General features: G+C 48.0%; 1 protein-coding gene across 3 annotated transcripts in view; it reads left to right on the top strand.

The window, feature by feature from the left end:
* The window catches only part of RBM26 (RNA binding motif protein 26), a 421,593-nt gene that overhangs the window by 193,605 nt on the left and 201,608 nt on the right, over window positions 1-26,380 (top strand). For all 3 annotated transcript variants that reach the window (XM_063952997.1, XM_063952996.1, XM_063952995.1), the window contains exon 11: window positions 8,046-8,154. In XM_063952997.1, coding sequence (XP_063809067.1) covers window positions 8,046-8,154 — 109 coding nt within the window. The remainder of the gene's footprint in view (window positions 1-8,045; window positions 8,155-26,380) is intronic.

Genomic DNA, 26,380 nt, shown 5'->3' with positions numbered 1-26,380 from the left:
CGGGATTCAAAATCCTTCCTTTTTGTGTCAGCTCTTCCGGGCACAGTATCCTAACTGAGGTCTGGAGGAGGGTCATAGTGGGAGGAGCCAGTGCACACCAGATAGTACCTAATCTTTCTTTTAGAGTGCCCAGTCTCCTGCGGAGCCCGTCTATTCCCCATGGTCCTTACGGAGTTCCCAGCATCCACTACGGACTACGAGAAATAGATTTACCGGTGAGTAAAATCTTATTTTTTGTGTGATTTTGTTGTCCGCACATTCAACTATGTAAAGAACAAAGTATTTAATAAGAATATTTCATTCATTCAGATCTAGGATGTGTTATTTCAGTGTTCCCTCTATTTTTTTGAGCAGTGTATATTGTACGAGTACTCTGATATATACCGCCGGTCTAGGACCATGCTGTGTTATATATATATATATATATATATATATATATATATATATATATATATATATATATATATATATATATATATATATATATATATATATATATATATACACACACACACACACTAGTCCAGTGCAGTTTTATTGTGATTACCTGCTGTATGGTTTCACTCTCGTGTATCCCATCTAAGGTAGCTATCACTATATTCTATACCCGAAGGGACTAGGTGCGTCAGGGTCCTCTAATATAGTGTACTCCGTACTTATCACTATACGGATATTTTAGTGTGTCTCAGTCACGTACACTGGGATTTAGTTCACAAGTGTGTGTATTCTGACGGTGTTTGTGTACTTTGTCTGTAAGTTGTGTTCTCTATCTGGCTTCAACATACAAATAGCCTGGTTGTTGCTTTATTACAATGTCTAACAACAAGGGCAGTAAAACTGTAGAAGCTCCTGTAATTTGCAAGGCATGCTCCACAGTTTTACCTGAGCGGGAAGTATTGCGTGATGGTCTGTGTACTAAATGCCGTACACCTCCCGGTCACCCTGCAGCTCCCGTAACTACAATGGAGCAACCCTGGGCTATGTTCACTACCCTCCTGGGGACTCTGGTGGACCGTTTAGCACCCCCTATGGGACCTCCGGTGCCACTGCAACCACAAGTTGTCCCTATAGTAAATCCGCCTTGGGCGGACCGTTTGTCTACCCAACTGCAACAGTTTAAATCAGTCTTTGGTTAGAAAGATATCTACCCCAGGTCACGCTCGTGTCTCTGGGTCCTCCTCACAATCCACTAAACTCTCTGATGAGGAGGGGGGGAGCATACGGTCCTGTCAGACTCTGAATCATGTGTTACTGACGAGGATTCTGCCTTCCAGGATGCTATTAAGCAGATCCTACAGCTCACTGAGAATGAGGATTCCACTACAGTGGCCTAGAAAACTGATATGTTTAAGCAACAGAAGGTGGTTAAGACTGTATTACCCGATTCTGATCATCTCGTGGACATCAGGAAGGAACCCTGGTCTACCCCAGGTAAGAAATTCCCACTCCCAAAACGGACTTTGGCTCGCTATCCTCACCCTGCAGAGTTATGTAGTAAGTGGGAGATCCCATTGCCGGTGGATTCTCTTGTCACCCGTCTCGTGGTGTCCTCTATTCTACCTGTCACCTCTCTGAAGGAACCGACAGATAAGCGCGTGGAGGGAATCCTGAAATCTATATATATTCCCTCGCAGGGGCCATTCATAGGCCCACTAGAGCTGCCTCATGGGCCGCAAAGGGTATTGAGGCGTGGGTTCAGGCGTTAGAGGATGAGCTGCCCGAGGATATTTCTGACAATGACAGACAATACCTGTCTCACATATGCACCGCCGCCCATTACATTCAGGAGGCGTCCTCAAAGGCGGGGGTAATGGCAGCCAAAGCGTCATCCACACCTATCCTGGCTCGCCGTATACTGTGGTTAAGGTCGTGGAAAGTGGATCTGGACTCCAAGAAGACCTTGGAGGTACTTCCCTTCACTGGGGACATTTTTATTTGGAGCAGACCTAAATAAAATAGTGTCTGAATTAGCATCTGCTACGACTGCTTTTCTTGCTCCTACTAATCCTTCTACTCAGAAGGTGAAGACTACTACTTTTCATTCCTTTCGACCTCACGGGAAAGCTAAGGGCCAGTCTTACACCAGACAGTCTCGTGCTCCCAAGACCACCAAGCCCAAGACGAAACAGTCCTGGGCAGCCTGTCAGCCTGCTTCAAAACAAGACAAGCCTGCTGCATGATGGGTTGGGGCTACCCCAGGGTGGGAGGCCGACTTCTACAGTTCGTCCAAGTCTTGTTAAAGACCACTTCAGACGCTTGGGTACTGGACGTTGTCTCACGGGTACTCGGTCTCCTTCAAGAGACGTCCCCCTCGCCAGTTCTGCGCTACGGTACTCCCTTCGGGTCCGTTGAAGGTGCAGGATCTACAAACTGTGGTAAGTTCTCTCCTGAGCACAGGAGTGGTTGTGCCGGTACCTTGTACAGAAACCCAATGGGTCCTTTCGGCCTATACTCAACCTCAAATCACTGAACAAAAATCGTGAGGGTAGCCAAGTTTCGTATGGAAACATTGCGCTCTATTGTGCTGTTGATGGAGCCCGGAGATTACATGGTATCCCTGGATATACAGGATGCTTATCTGCATATTACTATTGCCATATCACATCAGCAGTATCTGCGGTTTGCTATTGGTGACATCACTACCAATTCCAGGCTCTGCTGTTCGGACTAGCCACGGCTCCTCGGATCTTCACCAAAGTTATGGCCGTGATGACAGCGCACATAAGTCGCCAGGGAGTCAGAATCATACCGCACTTGGGCGACCTGTTGATTCTGGCGAGTTCCCACGATGTCCTCCTCAGTCATCTACAACTGACGGTGAGTTGCTTACAAGCCTGCGAGTGGCTGATCAATTGGAAGAAGTCTTTGCTGGTCCCAGCTCAGAGCATGGTGCACCTAGGGGCGCTTCTGGACACACACAGTCAGAGACTGTTCCTATCTCCAGACAAAGTCCTGAAAATCCAGGACAGGATAAGACACTTCATCCGTCACCCCAGAGTGTCGATTCACTCGTGATACAAATACTTGGCCTGATGGTGTCGACTTTCGACATGGTGGAGTACGTTCAATTTCATTCCCGTCCTCTGCAACGATTAATTCTTGCCAAATGGGACGGCCTGCCTCATTGGATCAGATGCCAAAGGATCCTGTTGACTCCGGAGGTTCGTTTGTCGCTGACCTGGTGGCTCCAGGGCCAGCAGTTGAGCAGGGACCGTCCCTTCTGGATCTCCAACTGGGTCCTCCTGAAGATGGTTGCCAGTCTGAGGGGAGGGGTATCTGTGTTCGAACAACACTATTTTCAGGGTCGACTGTCCAAGTAAGAGTCACTCCTCCTAATAAACATCCTAGAGTTGAGGTCGGTGTTCAATGCAACAGACCGGTTCAGGTACGGTCAGACAACGCCATGACAGTGACATACATAAACCATCAAGGCAGCACTCGAACTATGAAGGAAGTTTCAAAAATCCTCCATTGGGCATAACGCAATCTGCCTTGTATATCGGCAGTGTTCATTCCGGGTGTACTGAACTGGGAAGTGGACTACCTCAGTCGTCAAGATTTACACTCCGGAGAGTGGAGTCTTCATCCGAAAGTCTTTCAACTCCTAGTGGACAGGTGGGGACGACCGAACGTAGACCTAATGGCGTCTCAACACAATCACAAGGTTCCGGTCTTTGAATCAAGGACAAGGGATCCTCAGGCAGCGTTCTTGGACGCACTGGCAATTCCCTCCAGTTTCACTCCTGCCCAGAGTTCTATGGAAGTTCAAACAGGAAGGGGGGGGATGCTGCTTCAAGTCGCCTCAGCATGGCCCAGAAGGCATTGGTTCTCAGACCTATAGGGTCTATCAACGGAACATCCCCTTCTACTTCCTCAACGACCAGACCTCCTCGTACAGGGCCCTTGTCTCTAACCAGACCTGGCCAGACTGGCTTTGACGGCATGGCTCTTGAAGCATCACTCCTGAGAGCCAAAAGATTTTCGGATGCGGTTATTAAAACTATGTTGAAAGCCCATAAACTGGCCTCGGCCTGGATTTATTACAGGGTTTGGAATTCTTACTTCACCTGGTGTGCTGAGAAGTATTACGATGCCCATAGATTCAGAACTTCCAGAATTCTGGCCTTTCTGCAATGGGGCCTGGATTTAGGTCTTCGTCTGGCCTCCCTCAAGGTTAATATCTGCCTTGTCGGTTTTATTTCAAAGATTGCCTCTATACCTGATGTTCAGGCATTCATTCAGGGCATCTTTTGGACTCTGCCTTCCTATGTCCCTCTGGTGGCTTCATGGGATTCGTCTGTTGTGCTGAATGCTCTGCAAGAGTGTCCATTTGAACCTCTTGAATTGGTGGACCTTAAATGGCTCAGAGCCAAGGTCCTGTTTCTTCCTGGCTATTGCCTCTGCAAGACGGGTGTCGGACTTAAGCACATTGTCCTGTCGTCCATTTTCCACTGGGACCGGGCAGTTCTGCAAACTCACCCAGGTTATTTGCCTACGGTGGTGTCATCTTTTCACGTTAACCAAGAGATTGTGTTTCCGGCTTTTGTCTCTTCGGATTTATCTCCCAAAGAACGCTCTTTGGATGTGGTTAGTTCTCTCCGTATATATATGGAGAGGACTGCCTCTATCAGGAGGTCAGATTCCCTTTTTGTTTTGTTTAGTTTTCACGAACGTGGCTTGCCTGCGAATAAGCAAACCTTGACCAGATGGATTAGAATGGTTATTGCACAAGCCTATGAGCAGGCTGGACTCCCAACTCCTGCTGCAGTTAAAGCCCATTCCACTCGGTCTGTTGGACCTTCTTGGGTGACCAGCCGTGGCGTGTCCCCAGAATAGTTGTTCAAAGCTGCTACGTGGTCCTCAGTGAACACGTTCATTAGGTTCTATGCCATTGATACTTCCGCCTCCCACCAGGATGCTTCCTTTGGACGCCAGGTTCTGTTACCTGCTAAGGCGCGTCCCCTCCCTTGAGGAACTGCTTTAGGACATCCCCGATGGATTCCCTGTGGAACGCAGTGTTCCCCGCTGCAGAAAAGAAGAGTTATGGTAGACTGACCATGGTTAACTCTTGCTGCGAGGTACACTGCGTTCTTCAGGGTGCCCACCCTGACGCACCTAGCTTCAGTGATCGCAAATACGCGCTATGGCGCGTATTTTACCTAGAAACGGCCACCTGGGACTCACATTTAGAAGATGAGCGGGTCCCACATGACGCGCTTATCTGGATGTGTGTTTGCATTGATTGCGCCATCAGATCAGCGGAACGCAGGAGGTGACTGGCTGTTTCTTAGCCAATCACCACCTGTAGTCTCCAGCCAATCACAGCCTGCAGTGTCTCCCGCCAGTCCGCCCGCTTTGAATCCTGCTCCCCTCCTCCACGCTGACCCGGGCTCCGCCGCCAGCACATGAATCTGTGCGGCAGCGCTGACAGACTGGCCCTGCTCATCCGCCTCCTCCCCGCTGCACGCTCCGCCGCCAGCACAAAGCGACTGTCCACAGTCACCAGGCTCTGCGACGGTGAGTAGCGCTCCGTATCTGCCTACCTCCTCCTCAGCGGCATGTGTGCCCGGGCTGCGGTATGCTGCGTGTGGTCGTTGCTGAAGGTTTCATGGGGGGGGGGGGGGGGGGGGTGAGAGGGGGTTGGGTGCTGGAGGTCATAAGTGGTTACTGCAGGGTGCATCGGTGCTGTGCCTGGTGCAGTGTGCCTCAGTGCTGCGCCTGTTGCAGTGTGCCTCAGTGCTGCGCCTGGTGCAGTGTGCCTCAGTGCTGCGCCTGGTGCAGTGTGTATAATAACGTGATCTACCTGGTGCATTGTGTATAATAACGTGCTCTACCTGGTGCATTGTGTATAATAACGTGCTGTACCTGGAGCAAAGTGTATAACGTGCTGTACCTGGAGCAAAGTGTATAACGTGCTGTACCGGGTGCATTGTGTATAATAACGTGCTCTACCTGGCGCAATATGTATAACGTGCTCTATCTGGCGCATTGTGCATAGGAGGTTCTACCTGGTGCAATGTGTATAAGCGGCACTACTGTGTGGTGTAATGTTAATTGGCACTATTATGTGGTCACGCCCCTTCCCTATAAAACCACCCCCCAAAAATGTTGCAGTGCGCCTTCGGCGCGCACTGCCTTTGCTTGCGATCTGGGCGGTGGAACACCAATTCACTTTCTGCCTAAAGGGCACCAAAATGTCTAGTCACCTTTGGTGCAGGGTGTCACCCCATCCCCCCACCTTGCAACACTTTTGTAGTGTCCAAACAAGATTAAGATTAATCAGAACCTTCATTCAGATGGGACCCAGAAAAAGACGGGTAGGACCCCAATTTTTAAAAGTGAGGGGTCCCTGGGACCCACTTTTTATTTGGCTAAGCGCGAGCACTGAGCTTCTTTGGGTGTTATGGCATTAGCCGCTGGTACCCTCTCGTCTTGTGAGGTTGTGGTTCTATGTGCCTTCTGTTTTACCTGCTCCTGCATTAGACTGGTTAACGAAACTGAGCTCTCAGTGCCTGGAGGCGGGGTTATAGAGGAGGCCTCAATGTCAAAGCTTTGCCTGATGGTGCTTTTGGATCCAAGATCCCTCTCTACACCCCAATGTATTCCCTGTGGAACTCAGTGTACCTCGCAGAAAGAGAGTTAACCATGGAAAGTCTACCATAACTCTCCTTTTTCCCAGTTTTCCCTGTGCGTCCTGGTGGACGGAGAGAAATATGGATTTTATGGTCTTACCTTGTTAACTCCTTTTCTTTATGTCCATAGGGGCACAGGGTGCTCAACTTGATGCTACTGGCTTATGGGGGTAGTTCCTATATGCTGGTATTTGGTTCACTTTCTTGTGAATGTGTCTGCGTTTGTGCCAGTCTTCCTTTTCCATGCTCCTGCTGTGGTTTTGCTACGTAACGTCTGGCCGATGGCTGGTGACTGGTTATTCTGGAGAGGGAGCCTAAGCATGCTGGGAAAGATAGTTGTATTGATTTGGTGTCCAGACTCTCATCTCCAGGTTATATCCAGTGGCCGAAATCTATTAAGCTTTAACAAGAGATAAAGGGGGTCATTCCGAGTTGATCGTAGCTGTGCTAAATTTAGCACAGCTACGATCATCTTCCCAGACATGCGGGGGGACGCCCAGTACAGGGCTAGTCTGCCCCACATGTCAGTCCCCCCCCCCTTCCCCGCACAAATACAAAAGCAATGCACAGTGGCAGTGCTTTTGTAATTATGGAGTAACTCCCGGCCAGCGCAGCCAGGAGTTGATCGTCGCTGCCACTGGCCGCAGAGGCTGCATGAGAAGTCACGCAGCCGCCGTGGCCCGCCCGGCCACGTCTGCGTTGGCCGGACCGCGCTGCCGTCCAGCCCCCTCCCCGACCGCCAGGCAGAGGCGATCGCTACTGAAAGACGGCCTTAGGCCGTCCAGCATGCGCCGGAGCATGCGCAATTCCAACCTGATCGCTGCGCTGCGATAAACTGCAGTGAGCGATCGGGTCGGAAATGACCCCTAAAGTGGAGATGGATAAAGAGAGATAAATTTTCAGCCAATCAGCTTCCTAACTGCCAAGTCACAGGCTGTGTTTGAAAAATGACAGGAGCTGGTTGGCTGGTCATTTATCACTCCTTATACGTCTCAACTTTATCTCTTGTTAAAGCTTCATACATTTGGGCCAGTGTTCCCTGTGCCCCTTATGGACGTGAAGAAATGGATTTAACAAGGTAAGACCATAAATCCAATTTTCTGTAGCACTTGTGAATCGTATTCTATTGCATGTAGATTCTGATCAGAGTTTAGATTTTTATTGGCCTTCCTGATGAGCATAGTTTAATAAAATTGACAAGTGTTCTTGTGTTAGAATGCAGCAGGGGGCGGCAGAGTTCCTTGCAAGATACAGAAAGTGGGCGCTCTATGAGTAAAAAGCAATTTTCTCTAGCCTAGAATATGTAATTACCTTTCTTCCATAAAAGTAAAAGATTTGTTCTCATTTGTTATGTCTGAAAACTCTTGTCAACTTTCTTTTCACAAGTAAATGTGTTTTTATTTTATTACTCAGAAAAATCTGTGAACAGTAATATAAGGATTGTGGTGGATTCTGAATCACGGAAAAGAAATCTCGCAGCTAGAGAATCCGGAATACCTCAGAAAAAGCCCTGGTTTGACAAGTATGTATATTTATAAAAAAAAAATGTTTTAAATTAGATATGTTTCTTCTGTATATCCATGATGGACAGACAAGCCTCTTAGTGTGTATGTCCTGGGATATAAGACAATAGAGGGTAATAAAAGCAATTCCTTGTCTCGCCATGTTCCCAGACAGACTCTGCATTTTAGCTTGAATTTAATTTGTTTATAAAATCTGCTCCCCCATAAATAGTAAGCTGCATGGAGTCCTTTAGAGCAGGAGCGAAGTTAATACATGTGTGAAAGAAAATTTAAAGTATTTTTTAGGGCACCTGAATGTAAAATTTAAGCTGTGTCTATAAAACTGTTAATAACATTCATATAATGTGCCTTACCACGGTCCACTAACTTTTAACGTTGTACTTGTGCATTGCAGCAGGGTGCAAGATGTCCTCTTATTAGCCTTTTAAGGCATAGAGGGGACACAGTTACACATCTGCCACTGTACTGTATCTTTAAATAGGAACTAACATTTAACTGATTGCGATCTGTTTTCTGTAGCCCTTCCTGTACTTGTCATTATACTGTGCTCTTTTGTTAGGGACCTTATTCTGTTTAAGGATCGTTATTTGCATTGCCATATGCCTAAATCAGTGGTTCCCAAACTTTGAATCATGTCCTGCTGGAGTTGATGGTTATTTGTTGGAAAGTCAGTTGCAGTGAAGTCATTTTCTCTGACGTCCTAGTGGATGCTGGGAACTCCGTAAGGACCATGGGGAATAGCGGGCTCCGAAGGAGGCTGGGCACTCTAGAAAGATTTCAGACTACCTGGTGTGCACTGGCTCCTCCCACTATGACCCTGCCAGATTTCCATAAAAAGCGGGAGAATAGGCCGCGAAAAAGGGGCGGAGCCTATCTCCTCAGCACACTGGCGCCATTTTTCCCTCACAGCTCGGCTGGAAGGAAGCTCCCTGGCTCTTCCCTGCAATATACAGTAACAGTAAGAGGGAAAAGAGAGGGGGGGCATTAAAATTGGCAGTATATATACATATATTATATGAAAAGCAGCTATTAGGGACATAACTCGGTTAGTTCCTGTATGTGTATATATATATATATATATATATATATATATATATAGCGCTCTGGTGTGTGCTGGCATACTCTCACTCTGTCCCCCCAAAGGGCTTTTTGTGGGTCCTGTCCTCTGTTGAGCATTCCCTGTGTGTGTGGGGTGTGTCGGTACGGCTGTGTCGACATGTTTGATGAGGATAATGAGGTGGAGGCGGAGCAGATGCATTTTGAAGGGACGTCACCCCCTGCGGGGCAGACACCCGAGTGGATGAACTTATGGAAAGAAATGAGTGCACGTATAGATTCTTTACATAAGAAATTTGACGACATGCCAAATGTGGGACAGCCGGGATCTCAGCTCGTGCCTGTCCAGGTGCCTCAGGGGTCGTCAGGGGCTCTAAAACGCCCGCTACCTCAGTTTGCAGACCCGGATGTCGACACGGATACTGATAACAGTGTCGACGACGATGAGTCAAACCTAATGCCTGTCAGGGCCATTCACTGCATGATTGAGGCAATGAAAGAGGTGTTAAACATTACTGATTTACATCCAGGTACCACAAAAAAGGGTATTATGTTTGGGGAGAAAAAACTACCCGTAGTTTTTCCCCCATCAGATGAACTAAATGAAGTGTGTGAAGAAGCGTGGCTTTTCCCTGATAAAAAATGTGTAATTCCCAAGAAGGTACTAATGGCGTTCCCTTTCCCGCCAGAGGATAGGTCACGTTGGGAAACACCACCTAGGGTGGATAAAGCGCTCACACGTTTGTCAAAAAAGGTGGCACTACCCTCTCAGGATACGGCCGCCCTTAAGGAGCCTGCTGATAGAAAGCAGGAGGCAATTCTGAAGTCTGTATACACACACTCAGGCATTATACTTAGACCAGCTATTGCGTCAGCTTGGATGTGCAGTGCTGCCGCTGCATGGTCAGAAAAACTGTCAGAAAATATTGACACACTAGACAGAGACACTATTCTGCTAACGATTGACCATATAAAAGATTCAGTCTTATATATGAGAGATGCACAGAGGGAAATTTGCCGGCTGGCATCTAAAGTAAGTGCATTGTCTATCTCTGCTAGGAGATGCTTATGGACTCGTCAGTGGACGGGAGATGCAGATTCCAAGAGGCACATGGAAGTTTTGCCTTATAAAGGGGAGGAATTATTTGGGGATGGTCTCTCCGACCTAGTTTCCACAGCAACGTCTGGGAAGTCAGCATTTTTACTCCATGTTCCCTCACAGCCTAAGAAGGCGCCATTTTATCAGGTTCAGTCCTTTCGGACCCAGAAAAGCAAGCGTGGAAAAGGAGGGTCTTTTCTGTCTAGAGGCAGAGGTAGGGGAAAAAGGCTGCAACAGACAGCAGGTTCCCAGGAACAAAAGTCCTCCCCCGCTTCCTCTTCCAAGTCCGCCGCATGACGGTGGGGCTCCACAGGTGGAGCCAGGTACGGTGGGGGCCCGCCTCAGAAATTTCAGCGATCAGTGGGCTCGCTCACAGGTGGATCCCTGGATCCTTCAAGTAGTATCTCAGGGATACATGCTGGAATTCGAGGCGGCTCCACCCCACCGGTTCCTAAAATCTGCCTTGCCGATTGCTCCCTCAGACAGGGAGGCGGTGCTAGCGGCAATTCACAAGCTGTATTCCCAGCAGGTGATAATCAAGGTACCCCTACTTCAACAAGGCCGGGGTTACTATTCCACACTATTTGTGGTACCGAAGCCGGACGGTTCGGTGAGACCCATTTTAAATTTGAAATCCTTGAACATGTACATAAAAAAATTCAACTTCAAGATGGAATCGCTCAGGGCGGTTATTGCAAGCCTGGACGAGGGGGATTACATGGTTTCCCTGGACATCAAGGATGCTTACCTGCATGTCCCCATTTACCATCCTCACCAGGAGTACCTCAGATTTGTGGTACAGGATTGCCATTACCAATTCCAGACGCTGCCGTTTGGACTCTCCACGGCACCAAGGGTATTTACCAAGGTTATGGCGGAAATGATGATACTCCTTCGAAGAAAGGGAGTTTTTAATTATCCCGTACTTGGACGATCTCCTAATAAAGGCACGGTCCAAAGAACAGTTGTTGGTGGGAGTAGCACTATCTCAGGAAGTGCTGAACCAGCACGGCTGGATTCTGAATATCCCAAAGTCACAGCTGGTCCCGACGACACGTCTACTGTTCCTGGGGATGATTCTGGACACAGTCCAGAAAAAAGTGTTTCTCCCGGAGGAGAAAGCCAGGGAGTTGTCTTCTCTAGTCAGAGACCTCCTGAAACCAAAACAGGTATCGGTGCATCACTGCACGCGGGTCTTGGGAAAGATGGTAGCTTCTTACGAAGCAATTCCATTCGGCAGGTTCCATGCCAGAATCTTTCAGTGGGACCTGTTGGACAAGTGGTCCGGATCGCATCTTCAGATGCATCGCTTGATAAACCCTGTCTGCAAGAACCAGGGTGTCTCTTCTGTGGTGGCTGCAGAGTGCTCATCTTCTGGAGGGTCGCAGATTCGGCATTCAGGACTGGGTCCTGGTGACCACGGATGCCAGCCTGCGAGGCTGGGGGGCAGTCACAAAGGGAAGAAACTTCCAAGGACTATGGACAAGTCAGGAGACTTCCCTTCACATAAATATTCTGGAACTAAGGGCCATCTACAATGCCCTAAGTCAAGCAAAATCCCTGCTCCTACACCAGCCGGTGCTGATCCAGTCAGACAACATCACGGCAGTCGCCCATGTGAATCGACAGGGCGGCACAAGAAGCAGGATGGCAATGACAGAAGCCACAAGAATTCTCCGATGGGCAGAAAATCATGTACTAGCACTGTCAGCAGTGTTCATTCCGGGAGTGGACAACTGGGAAGCAGACTTCCTCAGCAGACACGACCTCCACCCGGGAGAGTGGGGACTTCATCCAGAAGTCTTCCAAATGATTGTACATCAGTGGGGTCGTCCACAGGTGGACATGATGGCGTCCCGCCTCAACAAAAAACTAGTGAGGTATTGCGCCAGGTCAAGAGACCCTCAAGCGATAGCTGTGGACGCTCTGGTGACACCGTGGGTGTACCAGTCAGTTTGTGTTCCCTCCGCTGCCTCTCATACCAAAGGTATTGAGAATAATAAGAAAGCGAGGAGTAAACACAATTCTCGTGGTTCCGGATTGGCCAAGAAGAACATGGTACCCGGAACTTCAAGAGATGATCTCAGAGGACCCGTGGCCTCTGCCGCTAAGACAAGACCTGCTACAGCAGGGGCCCTGTCTGTTCCAAGACTTACCGCGGCTGCGTTTGACGGCATGGCGGTTGAACGCCGGATCCTGAAAGAAAAGGGCATTCCGGAGGAAGTCATTCCTACGCTTATTAAAGCCAGGAAAGAGGTTACAGCAAATCATTATCACCGCATATGGCGGAAATATGTTGCATGGTGTGAGGCCGAAAAGGCCCCAACTGAGGAATTTCAACTAGGTCGATTTCTGCATTTCCTGCAAGCAGGAGTGAATATGGGCCTAAAACTGGGTTCCATTAAGGTACAGATCTCGGCTCTATCGATTTTCTTTCAGAAAGAACTAGCTTCAGTACCTGAAGTTCAGACATTTGTGAAGGGAGTGCTGCATATTCAGCCCCCATATGTGCCTCCTGTGGCACCTTGGGATCTCAACGTGGTGTTGAGTTTCTTAAAATCACATTGGTTTGAGCCACTTAAAACTGGATTTGAAATATCTCACGTGGAAAGTGGTCATGTTATTGGCCTTGGCTTCGGCCAGGCGTGTGTCAGAATTGGCGGCTTTGTCATGTAAAAGCCCTTATCTGATTTTCCATATGGATAGGGCAGAATTGAGGACTCGTCCCCAGTTTCTCCCTAAGGTGGTATCAGCTTTTCACTTGAACCAACCTATTGTAGTGCCTGCGGCTACTAGGGACTTGGAAGATTCCAAGTTACTGGACGTAGTCAGGGCCTTAAAAATTTATATTTCCAGGACGGCTGGAGTCAGGAAAACTGACTCGCTTTTTATCCTGTAGGCACCCAACAAAATAGGTGCTCCTGCTTCTAAGCAGACTATTGCTCGCTGAATTTGTAGCACAATTCAGCTGGAGCATTCTGCGGCTGGATTGCCGCATCCTAAATCAGTAAAAGCCCATTCCACGAGGAAAGTGGGCTCATCTTGGTCAGGGCCCTGAAAATATATGTTTCCAGGACGGCTGGAGTCCGAAAATCTGACTCGCTGTTTATCCTATATGCACCCAACAAGCTGGGTGCTCCTGCTCCTAAGCAGACTATTGCTCGTTGGATTTGTAGTACAATTCAACTTGCACATTCTGTGGCAGGCCTGCCACAGCCAAAATCTGTCAATGCCCATTCCACAAGGAAGGTGGGCTCATCTTGGGCGGCTGCCCGAGGGGTCTCGGCTTTACAACTTTGCCGAGCTGCTACTTGGTCAGGGGCAAACACGTTTGCAAAATTCTATAAATTTGATACCCTGGCTGAGGAGGACCTGGAGTTCTCTCATTCGGTGTTGCAGAGTCATCCGCACTCTCCCGCCCGTTTGGGAGCTTTGGTATAATCCCCATGGTCCTTACGGAGTTCCCAGCATCCACTAGGACGTCAGAGAAAATAAGAATTTACTCACCGGTAAATCTATTTCTCGTAGTCCGTAGTGGATGCTGGGCGCCCATCCCAAGTGCGGTTTATCTGCAATACTTGTACATAGTTATTGTTAACTAAATCGGGTTATTGTTGAGCCATCTGTTGAGAGGCTCGGTTGTTTCATACTGTTAACTGGGTTTCATATCACGAGTTGTACGGTGTGATTGGTGTGGCTGGTATGAGTCTTACCCGGGATTCAAAATCCTTCCTTATTGTGTACGCTCGTCCGGGCACAGTATCCTAACTGAGGCTTGGAGGAGGGTCATAGTGGGAGGAGCCAGTGCACACCAGGTAGTCTGAAATCTTTCTAGAGTGCCCAGCCTCCTTCGGAGCCCGCTATTCCCCATGGTCCTTACGGAGTTCCCAGCATCCACTACGGACTACGAGAAATAGAATTACCGGTGAGTAAATTCTTATTTTCTCCCGCATGCTGGTACTTGTGGTTCTCCAGGTACCAGCTTGCGGGGGAGGCTTGCTGGGACTTGTAGTACTACTGGAAAAACCAATATTCTTACACTTTTCTCAAGGCTATCAGCCCCCCATCCACAGCCCTTGGATGGGGGGGACAGCCTCGGGCTTCACCCCTGGCCCTTGGGTGGCTGGGGGCCAGGGGTGACTAGTTGGATATTTAATGCCACGGCCGCAGGGCGCTGTATAAAAGTGAACCCCGGCTGTGGCATTATCTGGCTAGTGTAAAAAATACGGGGGACCCCTACTCTTTTTGTACCCCGTATTTTTTGCACCAGCACCAGGCGCAGAGCCCCGGTGCTGGTTTTAAAAATACGGGGGATCCCCTGTCAGTTTTTCCCCCGTATTTTTAGAACCAGGACCGGCTCGAAGAGCCCGAGGCTGGTTATGCTTAGGAGGGGGGATCCCACGCCATTTTTTTTCGGGTTTTTACCATTCCATTAAAAAAAAAAAAAAAAAAAAAATATATATATATATATATATATATATATATATATATATATATATATATATATATTGTAAAAATATATAAATAATACATGTGCCTCCAAAATTGACAAACCAAGTACCTAATCCCTTCTAATATAAATAGATATGCTATTACCAATAAAAAAAACATGTTTTAAATTTTTTTTATTAGATTCCGCCACCAAAGTGTGGCGGATTGAAAATGACGAATTTACTGTCTAAAAGCACTGTTGTCGAATTTCCAAACTTCAATTGAATATACTTTTGGCGAATTGCCGCATTTGTACCATTGCAGAAATGTCGAATTTGACAAATGTCGAATTTCAAAAAGTCGAATTTTGAAAGTCAGTTTTATTGACGGAAAGTACTGAATTGCATTGTCGAGTTTTTTTTTGTTAGCGAAAAAGTCCAGTTTTTCGACAATTTCGGGAATTCGACCGCAATTGCATATACCCCTATGAGTGATGCATTTCCCATAATCAAGTTCTACTTCTCCTTGCACCACGGTATGCTCCCTATGTGGGAACATGTCCGTGATACGCAAGCCTCTGCAGCTTCTGTTTCCCTTGAGTCAGACCATGACACAATTGTAGGGGTGTGGATATCTTGATACAGCTGGAGAATAATTTTGCTATTTAAAAAAAATTGTAGTGTAAACTGTGTCTGAGAGATTGTATGACTGACTTCATAGTTCTTTCAGTGATTTGTCAGTTGTTTTACACTATTTCTTTTCTCTTACGTTCTAGAGGATACTGGGGTTCCATTTAGTACCATGAGGTATAGACTGGTCCACTAGGAGCCATGGGCACTTTAAGAATTTGATAGTGAGTGCTGGCTCCTCCCTCTATGCCCCTCCTACCAGACTCAGTTTAGAAAATGTTCCTGGAGGAGCTGGTCATGCTTATGGAAGCTCTTGAAGCGTTTTCTGCATTTATTTTATATGTTTGTTATTTTCAGGCAGTGCAAGGCAGGGAGAGAAGAATGAAGAGTGGTGAGTACTAAGCTGGCGTCACAGTTAGCGGGGCGCTGGCCATTAAGGCGGCATTAGGGTACGGAGATGCACGGCGTCTAACCGGGACGGAATGCGTCTCCAGACACAGTACACAGCTGCGTCTCGGTACACTGTACACAGTACCCACACTGGCAAAAACAGCCTTAAAACGGTTTTCTCTCCATTTTAAGCACCAGATTACCTCAGCCAGTATAAAAAAATGGGAAGAGCGCGTGCCATTGAGGGGACGGGGCCTTCACTATGAGCGGATCCAGCAGCTCACCAGTGCCATTTTTCCTCTGCAGTGGACACAGATGCTGACTGACAGGGATGCGCAGCTCCTCCAGAGTGACTCCAGTTTACCTCAGCGGTACCAGGGGTTCAAATCAGGGGGGAGCGATTATTTGTGTTCTAAGTCTCCCTATCAGGGTACTTAGTTTTCGACCCGGCCAAGCTTGGCATTAGCGATAAGGGCGCGATAGGGACTGGCTCCAAATAACCCTGTCTCCCTGTGGGTTAATTGTGCTTAACCTTTTCCTCTGTGTGTGCGCTGTCACATTTTTATTATGTCAGGCAAAGAGTGTGTTTCTTGTACAGCGGAGTGTTCCTCTTCACCTGGAGGCTTACTACTGGGTACTCAGGGCAGTGCACCTTCCCAGAATAGCGGGGCTGAACCAGAGTGGGTTATTATCCATTAAAGGAATGATCTCCAATATTTCCACTAAATTATCCAGCAATGAGAAATAGATGCAATACTTAAGACAGATTGGATGAGTTTATGAATGAATAGAGACTCAGTCCCCAAACCAGCGCATCAATCCCCTCCCATTTGTCCGCAAAAACGATCTCTGGCCCATATCCTGCAGTCTGACTCTGACGGGTCAGACATGTAGGAGGGTGAGGTGGATCTGGAGGGTGGGGGGGAGGGAGATGCTACTCTGTCACAGAGAATAGAAGCTCTTCTTATAGAGGCTATCAGAGATATTCTTTAAATTTCTGATAAGGTGTCAGAGGAGTGTGAGGAATCTTATTTTAATTTAAAAAATAAGTCCTCAGTCACTTTTCCTGTGTCAAAGGAATTGAATACCCGGTTTGAAGAACCGTGGGTTAATCCTGATAAGAAATTTCAAATTCCTAAAAGGTTGCTCTCTTCTTTTCCTTTTCCTCTGGAGGATAGGAAAAAATGGGAAAATCCACTGATAGTGGATACATCAGTCCCTAGGCTGTCACGAAAAATTGTATTGCCTGTCCCTGGTGCAGCCTCCCCAAAAGACACGGCTGATCGTAAAATTGAGACTACACTCAAATCATTGTACACAGCTGCTGGGGTGGCCCAGAGACCCACTATTGCATGTGCGTAGATCACAAAAGCCATTGCTAAATGGTCAGGTAACCTAATTAAGGGGTTAGATTCCTTGTGTAGGGAGGATGTTGTTTTACTCCTGCAGCATATACAGGACACGGCAAACGTTATGGTGGAAGCCATAAGAGAGAGAGGCTTGCTTAATGCATGCCCCACCGCTATGACAGTGTCAGCACGCAGGGACTTGTGGCTACACCGGTGGACTGCTGATGCGGACTCCAGGAAATGCGTGGAAGTCCTACCATTCACTGGAGAGGCCTTATTTGGAGATGAACTAGACAAATGGATCTCCAAAGCTACTGCGGGTAAGGCTACGTATCTTCCATCTGCAGCTCCCCCAACCAGGAAAGCATATTAAGCTGAAATTTACAGTCTTTTCGGATGGCCAAGTTTAAGGGCAAATCCAGAGTTACTTTCTTTTTCATCCACTAGGGGTCACTGGAGTACTCTTGGGATATGGACGGTGTTAGCAAGGACTGGGCACTGAATATTCAAATTTCAGTAACTCTCCTCCCCTCCATACTCCCAGAATACCAGTGTTTTTTCGGTGCTCACATGGACAGGAAGCACAAGTGTGGACCTCCAGAGGGGGACATAAATTTTTTACTTTTAAACATTTTTGTTTTTCTTTTTTATACATTACAATCCCTTCCAAGCTTACACAAAAGCTCTGGGTACGGGATTATAGAAGCTGCTGCGTGCAGCTCTTGGCGTGTCGGGCCTCACAAAGGAGCCCCCTCACAGCCACAAGCAGCTCAGCTAACAACAGCTGAGACTGCAGAAAGGACTGGACGGCGCTTGCTGGAAGAAGCCCCGTCAGAGTCCAAGTACATCAGCTACCTTCAGCTGAGAATGCAGAACGGAGCTTGCTGTAGAAGCCCCGTCAGAGCAACCCAGGTATTTATGACAGGGGCGGTCAGCTCACGCTGCCGCCCCGCCGTGTGGGGGTACTGCTATGTGCGTCGCCCGAGCCGCTGCTCCGCCCCCGCCACCGCTGTTATCAGCTCCCCTAGTCATGGCGCCGCTCAGAGGGACGCACTGGACGGCCGCTGCAAGCGCCGTTCTCAGCGCTTCCTGCCTGTAATGCAATCAGACCGCGGACAGCGTTCAGTGCTGCCGCGGTCTGTCCCTGTAACGGCCGGAGGCTCCGTCGCTTAGGGGAAGGTAACTGCTCCCTCAGACCGCGGACAGCGTTCACTGCTGCCGCGGTCTGTCTCAATAACGGCCGGCAGCTCAGCACTGCCAGCGCTCCCTGCACACACTAAGGGTAGCAGGGGGGGGGGGGGGATGCCGGCGCCTCTGATCACTCAGACCGCGGACAGTGCACACTGCTGCCGCGGTCTGTCCCTGTAAAACAGCCCTCTACTAACTAGTGGGCTCATGCTGGGCAGTCAGGAGTTTTCCGGTCCCTATTACTTGTAGCGCAGCTGCAGGGGGGAGAAATTATGCCACAGCAGCAGCAATAAACAGCCTATGCTAAAGAAGGGCTGCATTGTGTTATATATGCATTCGTGTAGCACTTGTTATACCATAGACAATGTTATACCATAGGAAATGTATATAAAATACTGTATGTATGTATGTATATATGGTCATGTAACAAAATATGCTAAATGTTCTTTGACTATAAGCACATGGCTGGAGGCCATTTTAATCATACTTTCTGTTTCTTTTCCAGAACGTTCCTGTCCTACAACACTGCTCCACCGGATGGCGCAGGGGTGTTGGTAGGAATTTTTGCATCAGGTTTCTTATGGTCTGGCCACGTGCACTGCACTTTGACAATTTTACTGAGGTGGAATTGGTTTGTCTTTGTCTATTTATTTGTCTGGTTACATAATAAGTCAGTCACCAGCAAAGACGGAAAAGTTGTTTCACTACAATGTCTGTACCAGTGGGTTCCCGGTGAGGTCTACCACATGCACAGTATATTTTATACTCCCATTTCATCTCCTATTTTGCAAAGATAGTTTTCATTTGCCTTATAAATTCCCAGTTTCTGCTGTGTTGCAATCCTGACGATTCTATGCCAGGCCTAACTGCGCAAGATGAATGTGAGAAGACCAGCAGTCAGATAGTGTGGGTGCGTCAGACTCTGAAGTTTACAGGGACTGAAGAGGCTCTGACAATTTATAAGGTGGTCTTTACTAAGGCCACAGATCTCCAGCGTGGAATCTCTAAATAAGATGTTAATAGGATCCTGATACACAGGTTTCGAAACCTCGCCGATTTCGGTCTAGTTACCCGTTTCTAAAGTCAGTGACATCTCCATGGGAGCTATGCTAGAGTCGCTGTATACAGCAGCTGGTGTGTTGCTTCGACCGTGTTTGGTTGGCATTTGGGTAACTATGGCGTTGCTTGTCTGGATAACAGGACTCAGGTCCGCCCTACAAAACGTCCACCTTATGCTTCTCGCTGATCAAAGCTGCTGATTATCTATGTACAGCTTCTACGGACGTCTGCCTAGTCAGTTCTCGCCTTTCAGCGTCACTCGTTGTGGCACGACAAGCGCTCTGGCTGCGTCCTTAGCAGGCGGAGGCAAAGGTCGAGAGAAGAATAGAAGCATTACATTATGCGAAGGTTGTTTGGTCCTGATTTGGACAAAGGTATTTTTCACGGGATACTCTGGACCAGCGTTCAAATCCTTTAGACCTCAGCCCTTTCGAGGCCGTGGTAGACAAACAGCCACGCCTGGTAGGCGAGGTCGAGGACGTGGTTTTCAACAAACCAACGCCAGTCGTCCGGACGCTACGGTCACCGGCAAGCCAGTGGCATGACGGGCTCCCAGCCCATCTCGGTGCTCCAGTTGTGGGAGCACGCCTTCAGACGTTTCATTTGGCATGGTTGCAGATATCCACAGATGGGTGGATCCGCAATTTAGTGTTAAAAGCAGTCTACCGCCTCTGCGGTTTTTCAACACAGGACTGCCTGTGTAGGAAGAGGACGGTTCGGTAAATTGCTATTCACACTCTGCTGGAGTCAGCAGTTTTGATTCCGGTCCCTGTACACCAACAAGGTCACGGTTATTATTCCAGTCTGTTGTGGTACCAAAGCCGGATGGCTTGGTCAGGCTAATATTGCATACTTACTACAGATTCAAGATGGAATCTCTGCGGACAGTACTTGCAGGTTTAGAGCCACAGGAATTCATGATTGCGCTGGATCTCGAGGATGCGTACTTACACATTCCGATTTGGCCTCCTCTTCAGAGGTTCTTGCGTTTGCAATACGGCAGATCCACTATCAGTTTCAGACTCTACCGTTTGCCCTCTCGTCAGAGCTTAGGGTATTCACCAAAGTGATGTATGTTTTGATGGCTCATCTCATATTCCTGTAAGTGATAATAGTTCCGTACTTAGACGATTTGCTCATCAAAGCTCCGTCTCAACCAACTGCGCCTTCAACATGCGTTGCTAAGGTACAATGTGCTGGTTCAGCACGGTTGGTTTGTCATGTTCAAGAATTCACATCGGATTCCGTCTCAACGACTTCATTTCCTAGGAATGATTCTCGATACGGTAGATCGAGGAATTTGTCTACCAGAACAGAAAGTATAGACTATTCGTCATCTGGTACAATTAGTGCTCAAGCCACGCACAGTCTCGGTACATTTGTGCATTCGCCTGTTAGGCACAATAGTGGCGGCTTTCAAAGCGCTTCTGTTCGGAAGATTTCACTCACTTCCTTTTCAACTGCATGTGCTCGCACAGTGGTCGGCCTCGCATCTGCAGTTTACACTAGAGGGTGAGGTTGTCTCCACGGGCCAGAGTTTCTGTACTCTGGTGGCTCCAAGTACACAATCTATCCGCAGGAACTCGGTTAGGCGTCTGGAATTGGATAGTGCTAATCACAGATGCGAGTCTCAGAGGTTGGGGAGCTGTAGTTCAAAATTGTCAGCTCCAGGGTCTCTGGGAGGATCACGACAGATTGCTGTCTATAAATGTCCTAGAACTCTGACCAATTTACAATGTGCTACGACAAGTAGTGCACTTGCTTCGGTCTCAGACGGTCCAAGTGCAGTCAGTCAACGCAACGGCGGTCGCGTACGTCAATAAACAAAGGGGAAAGAGAAGCCGCATGGCAGTGCGGGAAGTAGCTCGAATCCTCAATTGGGCCGAACATCACCAAGTGATATTGGCGGTAGTGTTCATTACGAGAATGGACAACTGGGAGGCGGATGATCTCAGCCATCGGGATTTTCATCCAGGAGAATGGGCATTAAATCCAGAAGTGTTTCACATGTTGGTCCAGAGGTGGGGTTAACCTCCAGTGGACCTGATGACATCTCGCCACAAAGGGGTCCTGGTGGCCTAGTGGGCTAATCCCCTGCATCTATCAGCGACTCAACCAGTGTTCAAATCCCACTCAGGGATAATTAGTGTTAATTTTTACCAGAACGCCAGATCCAAAGGCAGTGGCAGTGGATGCTCTCACGATTGCGTGGCCGTTCAGCCTCGGGTATCTGTTTCCACCGTTTCCGCTGCTCTGTCTGTTGCTTACTCGCAGACGATCCTTGGCCACTTCCGTTACGTCCGGACCTGTTACGACAGGGTCCATTCCTTTACCCCGATTTAGCGCGGATGCGTTTGAAGGGGTGGCTGTTGAGACCGCCCTCTTAAGAAGAGAGGGCATTCCACTATCGGTTATAACAACCATGTTACGTGCTAGAAATCCAGTTACGACAGCTCATTATTACAGGATTTGGCGTGCCTATATAGGTTGGTGTGAAGTTCGGAAGTTTCCGACATCATCTTTCAAGTTATCCCGTCTTTTGTTATTTCTACAAACGGGGTTAGATGGAGGACTGCGTTTATCTACACTAAAGGTGCAGGTATCTGCTTTGTCAATTTACTTTCAAAGAATATTGGCTCTATTGCCGTCTCACACACCTTTTCTGCAAGGTGTTCTCAGAGTACAGCCTCCATTCATTCCACCTACAGCGCCATGGGACTTGAATCTGGTTTTAGATTTTGTACAGCTTCATACTTTGAACCCTTACATCAAGTGGATGTTAAGTTTCTCACTTGGAAAATGATTTTTTCTCCTAGCCTTAGCTTCAGCAAGGCGTGTTTCAGATTTGGGTGCATTGGCATACAAGCCACTGTTTGTAGTTTTCATGATGACAGAGCGGAGCTTTGTACGAATCCCGCTTTCTGGCAAAAGGTAGTGTCATATGTTCACATCAATCAACCAATAGTAGTTCCTGTGTTAACAGGACAGTCTGGAACTTTGGATGTGGTACGCGCATTACGCGTTTATGTATCCCGAACGTCTACAGTTTGTAAGACGGATACGTTGTTTGTTCTCTATGATGCTGCCAAAATGGGTTGGCCAGCTTCTAAGCAGACCTTATCCAGATGGATTATACTGACCATACGTCAGGCTTACCTTCATGCTAGGTTACAGCCGCCTACATCAGTAACAGCTCTTTCCACACGTTCTGTGGAAACTTCAGGGGCAGCTGGTCGTGGGGTGTCTACGACGCAGAATTGCCGTGCGGCTACATAGTCATCAGTGCACACATTTGTGCGCTTTTATAAGTTAATACGTTTGCGGCATCAGCATCTAGCTTTGGCCGCCTAGTGTTACAGGTGCCAAACAGCTCTCCCGCCCACGAGGGAAGCTTTGGTACGTCCCAAGAGTACTCCAGTGACCCCTAGTGGATGAAAAAGAAAATAGGATTTTGGTACTTACCAGGTAAATCCTTTTCTTTGAATCCATAGGGGGCACTGGACGTCCACCCAGAGCAGTTTTACCTGGTTGTGGTAAGTTCAGGGGATTTTATGGTAACACATTCTCACCGATTTATCGGTTATGGTGTCAACTGGTTAGTTGTCAGTTACGTTATGTGTCAACTTTATTGTTGTCCGTTATGTTATAATATTATATGTAATTCTCCATTGTTCATCCTCTCTATCCTGTTCGCCTCAGGAAAAAACACTGGTATTCTGGGAGTATGGAGGGGAGGAGAGTTACTGAAATTTGAATATTCAGTGCCCAGTCCTTGCTAACACCGTCCATATCCCAAGAGTACTCCAGTGCCCCCTATGGATTCAAAGAAAAGGATTTACCTGGTAAGTACCAAAATCCTATTTTTACGGCCTCTAGAGGCGCAAGTGGTAAACCACGCAAACCAGCAACTGCAGGTGCTCAGGAACAGAGCTCAGGCTCTGCTTCCTCAAAGCCTTCAGCATAGCGGTGGACCGTGATGCCTGGAAGGCTGTCAAATGGTAGCCCGACTAAAAATTTTTCAGTCACATCTGGTCAAGTTCGTGCCGGGATGCCTGGGTCATAGATCTTTTTTCCCAGGGCTACAGACTGGAGTTCCAAGAGCTCCCACCTCACAGATTCTTCAAATCAGGCTCACCCGTTTCAAAAGAGGCAAGTTTATCTTTACCGCATGCCATCCAAAAACTGACAGACTCAAGTCATTGTTGCAGTTCCACCTCATCTGCAAAACAAGGGGTACTATTCCAGCTTGTTTGTAGTACCGAATCTGGACGGTTCGGTACTGCCGATTCTGAACCTCAAGTCCTTGAACCCGTTCTTAAGAGTGTTCAAGTTCAAGATGGCATCTCTGAGAGTGGTTATCTCAGGTCAGGTGGAAGGGTAATTCCCAGTGTCTCTGGATATCAAGGATGCGTACCTTCACATTCCGATCTGGCTGCCTCATCAGGCTTATCTATGATTTGCACTGCAGGACTGTCACTACCAGTTCCAGGCCCTGCCGTTTGGTCTTTCCACGGCACCGAGGATGTTCACCAAAGTGATGGAAGAGATGATGTTTCTACTCCGCAAACAGGGAGTGAATATAATTCCGTACCTGGATGATCGTCTGATAAATGCGCCGTCCAGGGAGAGGTTGCTGGACAGCATTGGTCTTTCAACCAAACTTCTCCAGGATCACGGGTGGATTCTGAACCTTCCGAAATCTCACCTAGAGTCAACACGGAGGTTTCCATTCCTTTAAATGATACTGGACACGGAGTCGCAGAAGGTGTTCCTTCCGTTGAAAATGCATTGGTAATCCAGTCGATGCTTCGGGATGTCCTGAAGCCAACCCGGATATCGGCGCATCTATGCATTCGCCTTCTGGGGAAAATAGTGGCCTCTTACGAGGTGCTTCAATACGGAAGGTTTCACGGAAGACTCTTCCAGCTCGATCTGTTGGACAAATGGTACGGATCGCATCTTCACATGCACCAGAGGATCCATCTGTTGCCAAAAGCCAGGATCTCCCTTCTGTGGTGGCTACAGACTTCTCACCTCGTCGGAGGTTCGGAATTCAGAACTGGATTCCGTTACCCACGGACGCAAGCCTCAGAGGTTGGGGAACAGTCACCCAGGGGTTGTAATTTCAAGGAAGATGGTCAAGTCAGGAAGTCATCCTTCCAATCAACATTCTGGAACTTAGGGCCATATACAACGCCCTTCTGCAGGCTTCATATCTTCTTCAAGATCGGGCCATTCATGTCCAGTCGGACAATGTGATGGCAGTGACGTACATAAAGTGACAAGGCGGAACGAAAAGCAGATCAGCAATATCAGAGGTGTCAATAATTCTCTGCGCAGAAAAAAACACTGTGGCGTTGTCAGCGGTCTTCATTCCAGGATTAGACAACTGGGAAGCAGACTTCCTCAGCAGACGCAACCTGCACACGGGGGAGTGGGGCCTTCACCCGGAAGTGTAAAGGGGCTTGACACATCGATGGGGATATCCACAAATCAACATGATGGCCTCTCGTCTCAACAAGAAGCTCAAGCGGTATTGTTCCAGGTTGAGAGACCCACAGGCAGTGGCGGTAGACGCTCTGACGACTCCTTGGGTCTATCAGATTGTGTACGAGTTTCCTCCACTTACTCTGATCCCAAGAATTCTAAAAAGAATAAAAAGGGAAAAGGTTCAAGCAATACTCATTGCTCCGGAGTACCGGCCAAGAAGGGCCTGGTACGCTGACCTTCTGGAGATGCTCCTCGAAGATCCGTGGCCTCTTTGCGAGGATCTTCTGTAACAAGGCCCATCCGTCTATCAGGACTTACTGCAGCTACGTTTGACGGTTGAACGGCTAATTCTAGCCAGAAGAGGGATCCCTAACTAGGTTATCCCAACTATGGTCCAAGCCAGGAAGGGGGTAACGTCTAAACATCGCCACCATATTTGGAAGAAATACATCTCTTGGTGTGAGAGCAGAAATTATTCTGCGGAGGAATTTCATCTGGGACGTTTCCTGCTTTTTTTGCAGGCAGGTGTGGATGTGGGCCTACGTCTGGGCTCCATAAAAGTCCAGATTTCGGCCTTGTGCGTTTTCTTTCAAAAACAATTGGCTTCTCTCCTTGAGGTCCAGAAGTTCTTTGAAAGGTGTTCTGCACATCCAACCTCCCTTTGTGCCTCCCACGGCACCTTGGGATCTCAATTTGGTGCCGCAGTTCCTCCAATCGAACTGGTTTGAACAGTTACAGAAGGTGGACGTAAAATATCTTACGTGGAACACCGTCACACTGTTGGTCTTGTCTCACAAAAGCCCGTATTTAGTTCTCCATGAGGACAGAGCAGACCTCAGAACTCGGCAGCAATTTCTTCCTAAAGTGGTGTCTGCGTTTCACATCAACCAACCTATTGTGGTTTCGGTTGTCACTGACACCTCTGCTACTGCAAAGTCTTTGGATGTTGTGAGGGCTTTGAAGGTGTATGTAAAGAGAACAGCTTGTCACAGAAAATCGGACTCTCTGTTTTTTCTTAATGATCCCAATAAAATTGGGTGTCCTGCTTCATAGCAGTTCATTGCACGTTGGATCAGGCTCACTGTCCAGCATGCTTATTTCACGGCAGGTTTGCCGGTTCCAAAATCTGTACAGGCCCAGTCTACTAGGTCGGTGGGTTCTTCCTGGGCGGCTGCCCGGGGTGTCTCGGCTTTACAGCTCTGCCGAGCAGCTACTTGGTCTGGTTCGAACACGTTTGCTAAGTTCTACAAGTTCGATACTTTGGCCTCTGAGGACCTTTAGTTTAGTCAATCAGTTCTACAGGAACTTCAGCACTCTCCCTCCCGGTTTGGTAGTTTTGGTACATCCCCATGGTACTAAATGGAACCCCAGTATCCTCTAGGACGTAAGAGATTATAGGATTTAATTACCTCTCTGTAAATCCTTTTCTCGTAGTCCGTAGAGGACACTGGGCGCCCGCCTGGTGCTTCGTTATTCCTGCACTGTTACTTGGTTAAGTATTGTTGGTCCTGCTGTTGCTGTTCCTGTTTAAAGT

The sequence above is a fragment of the Pseudophryne corroboree genome, chromosome 2 (assembly GCF_028390025.1).
Source record: "Pseudophryne corroboree isolate aPseCor3 chromosome 2, aPseCor3.hap2, whole genome shotgun sequence".
NCBI classification, from domain to species: domain Eukaryota; kingdom Metazoa; phylum Chordata; class Amphibia; order Anura; family Myobatrachidae; genus Pseudophryne; species Pseudophryne corroboree.
The sequence above is the reverse complement of the archived record's forward strand: the minus strand, read 5'-3'. Positions and strand labels throughout refer to the sequence as shown.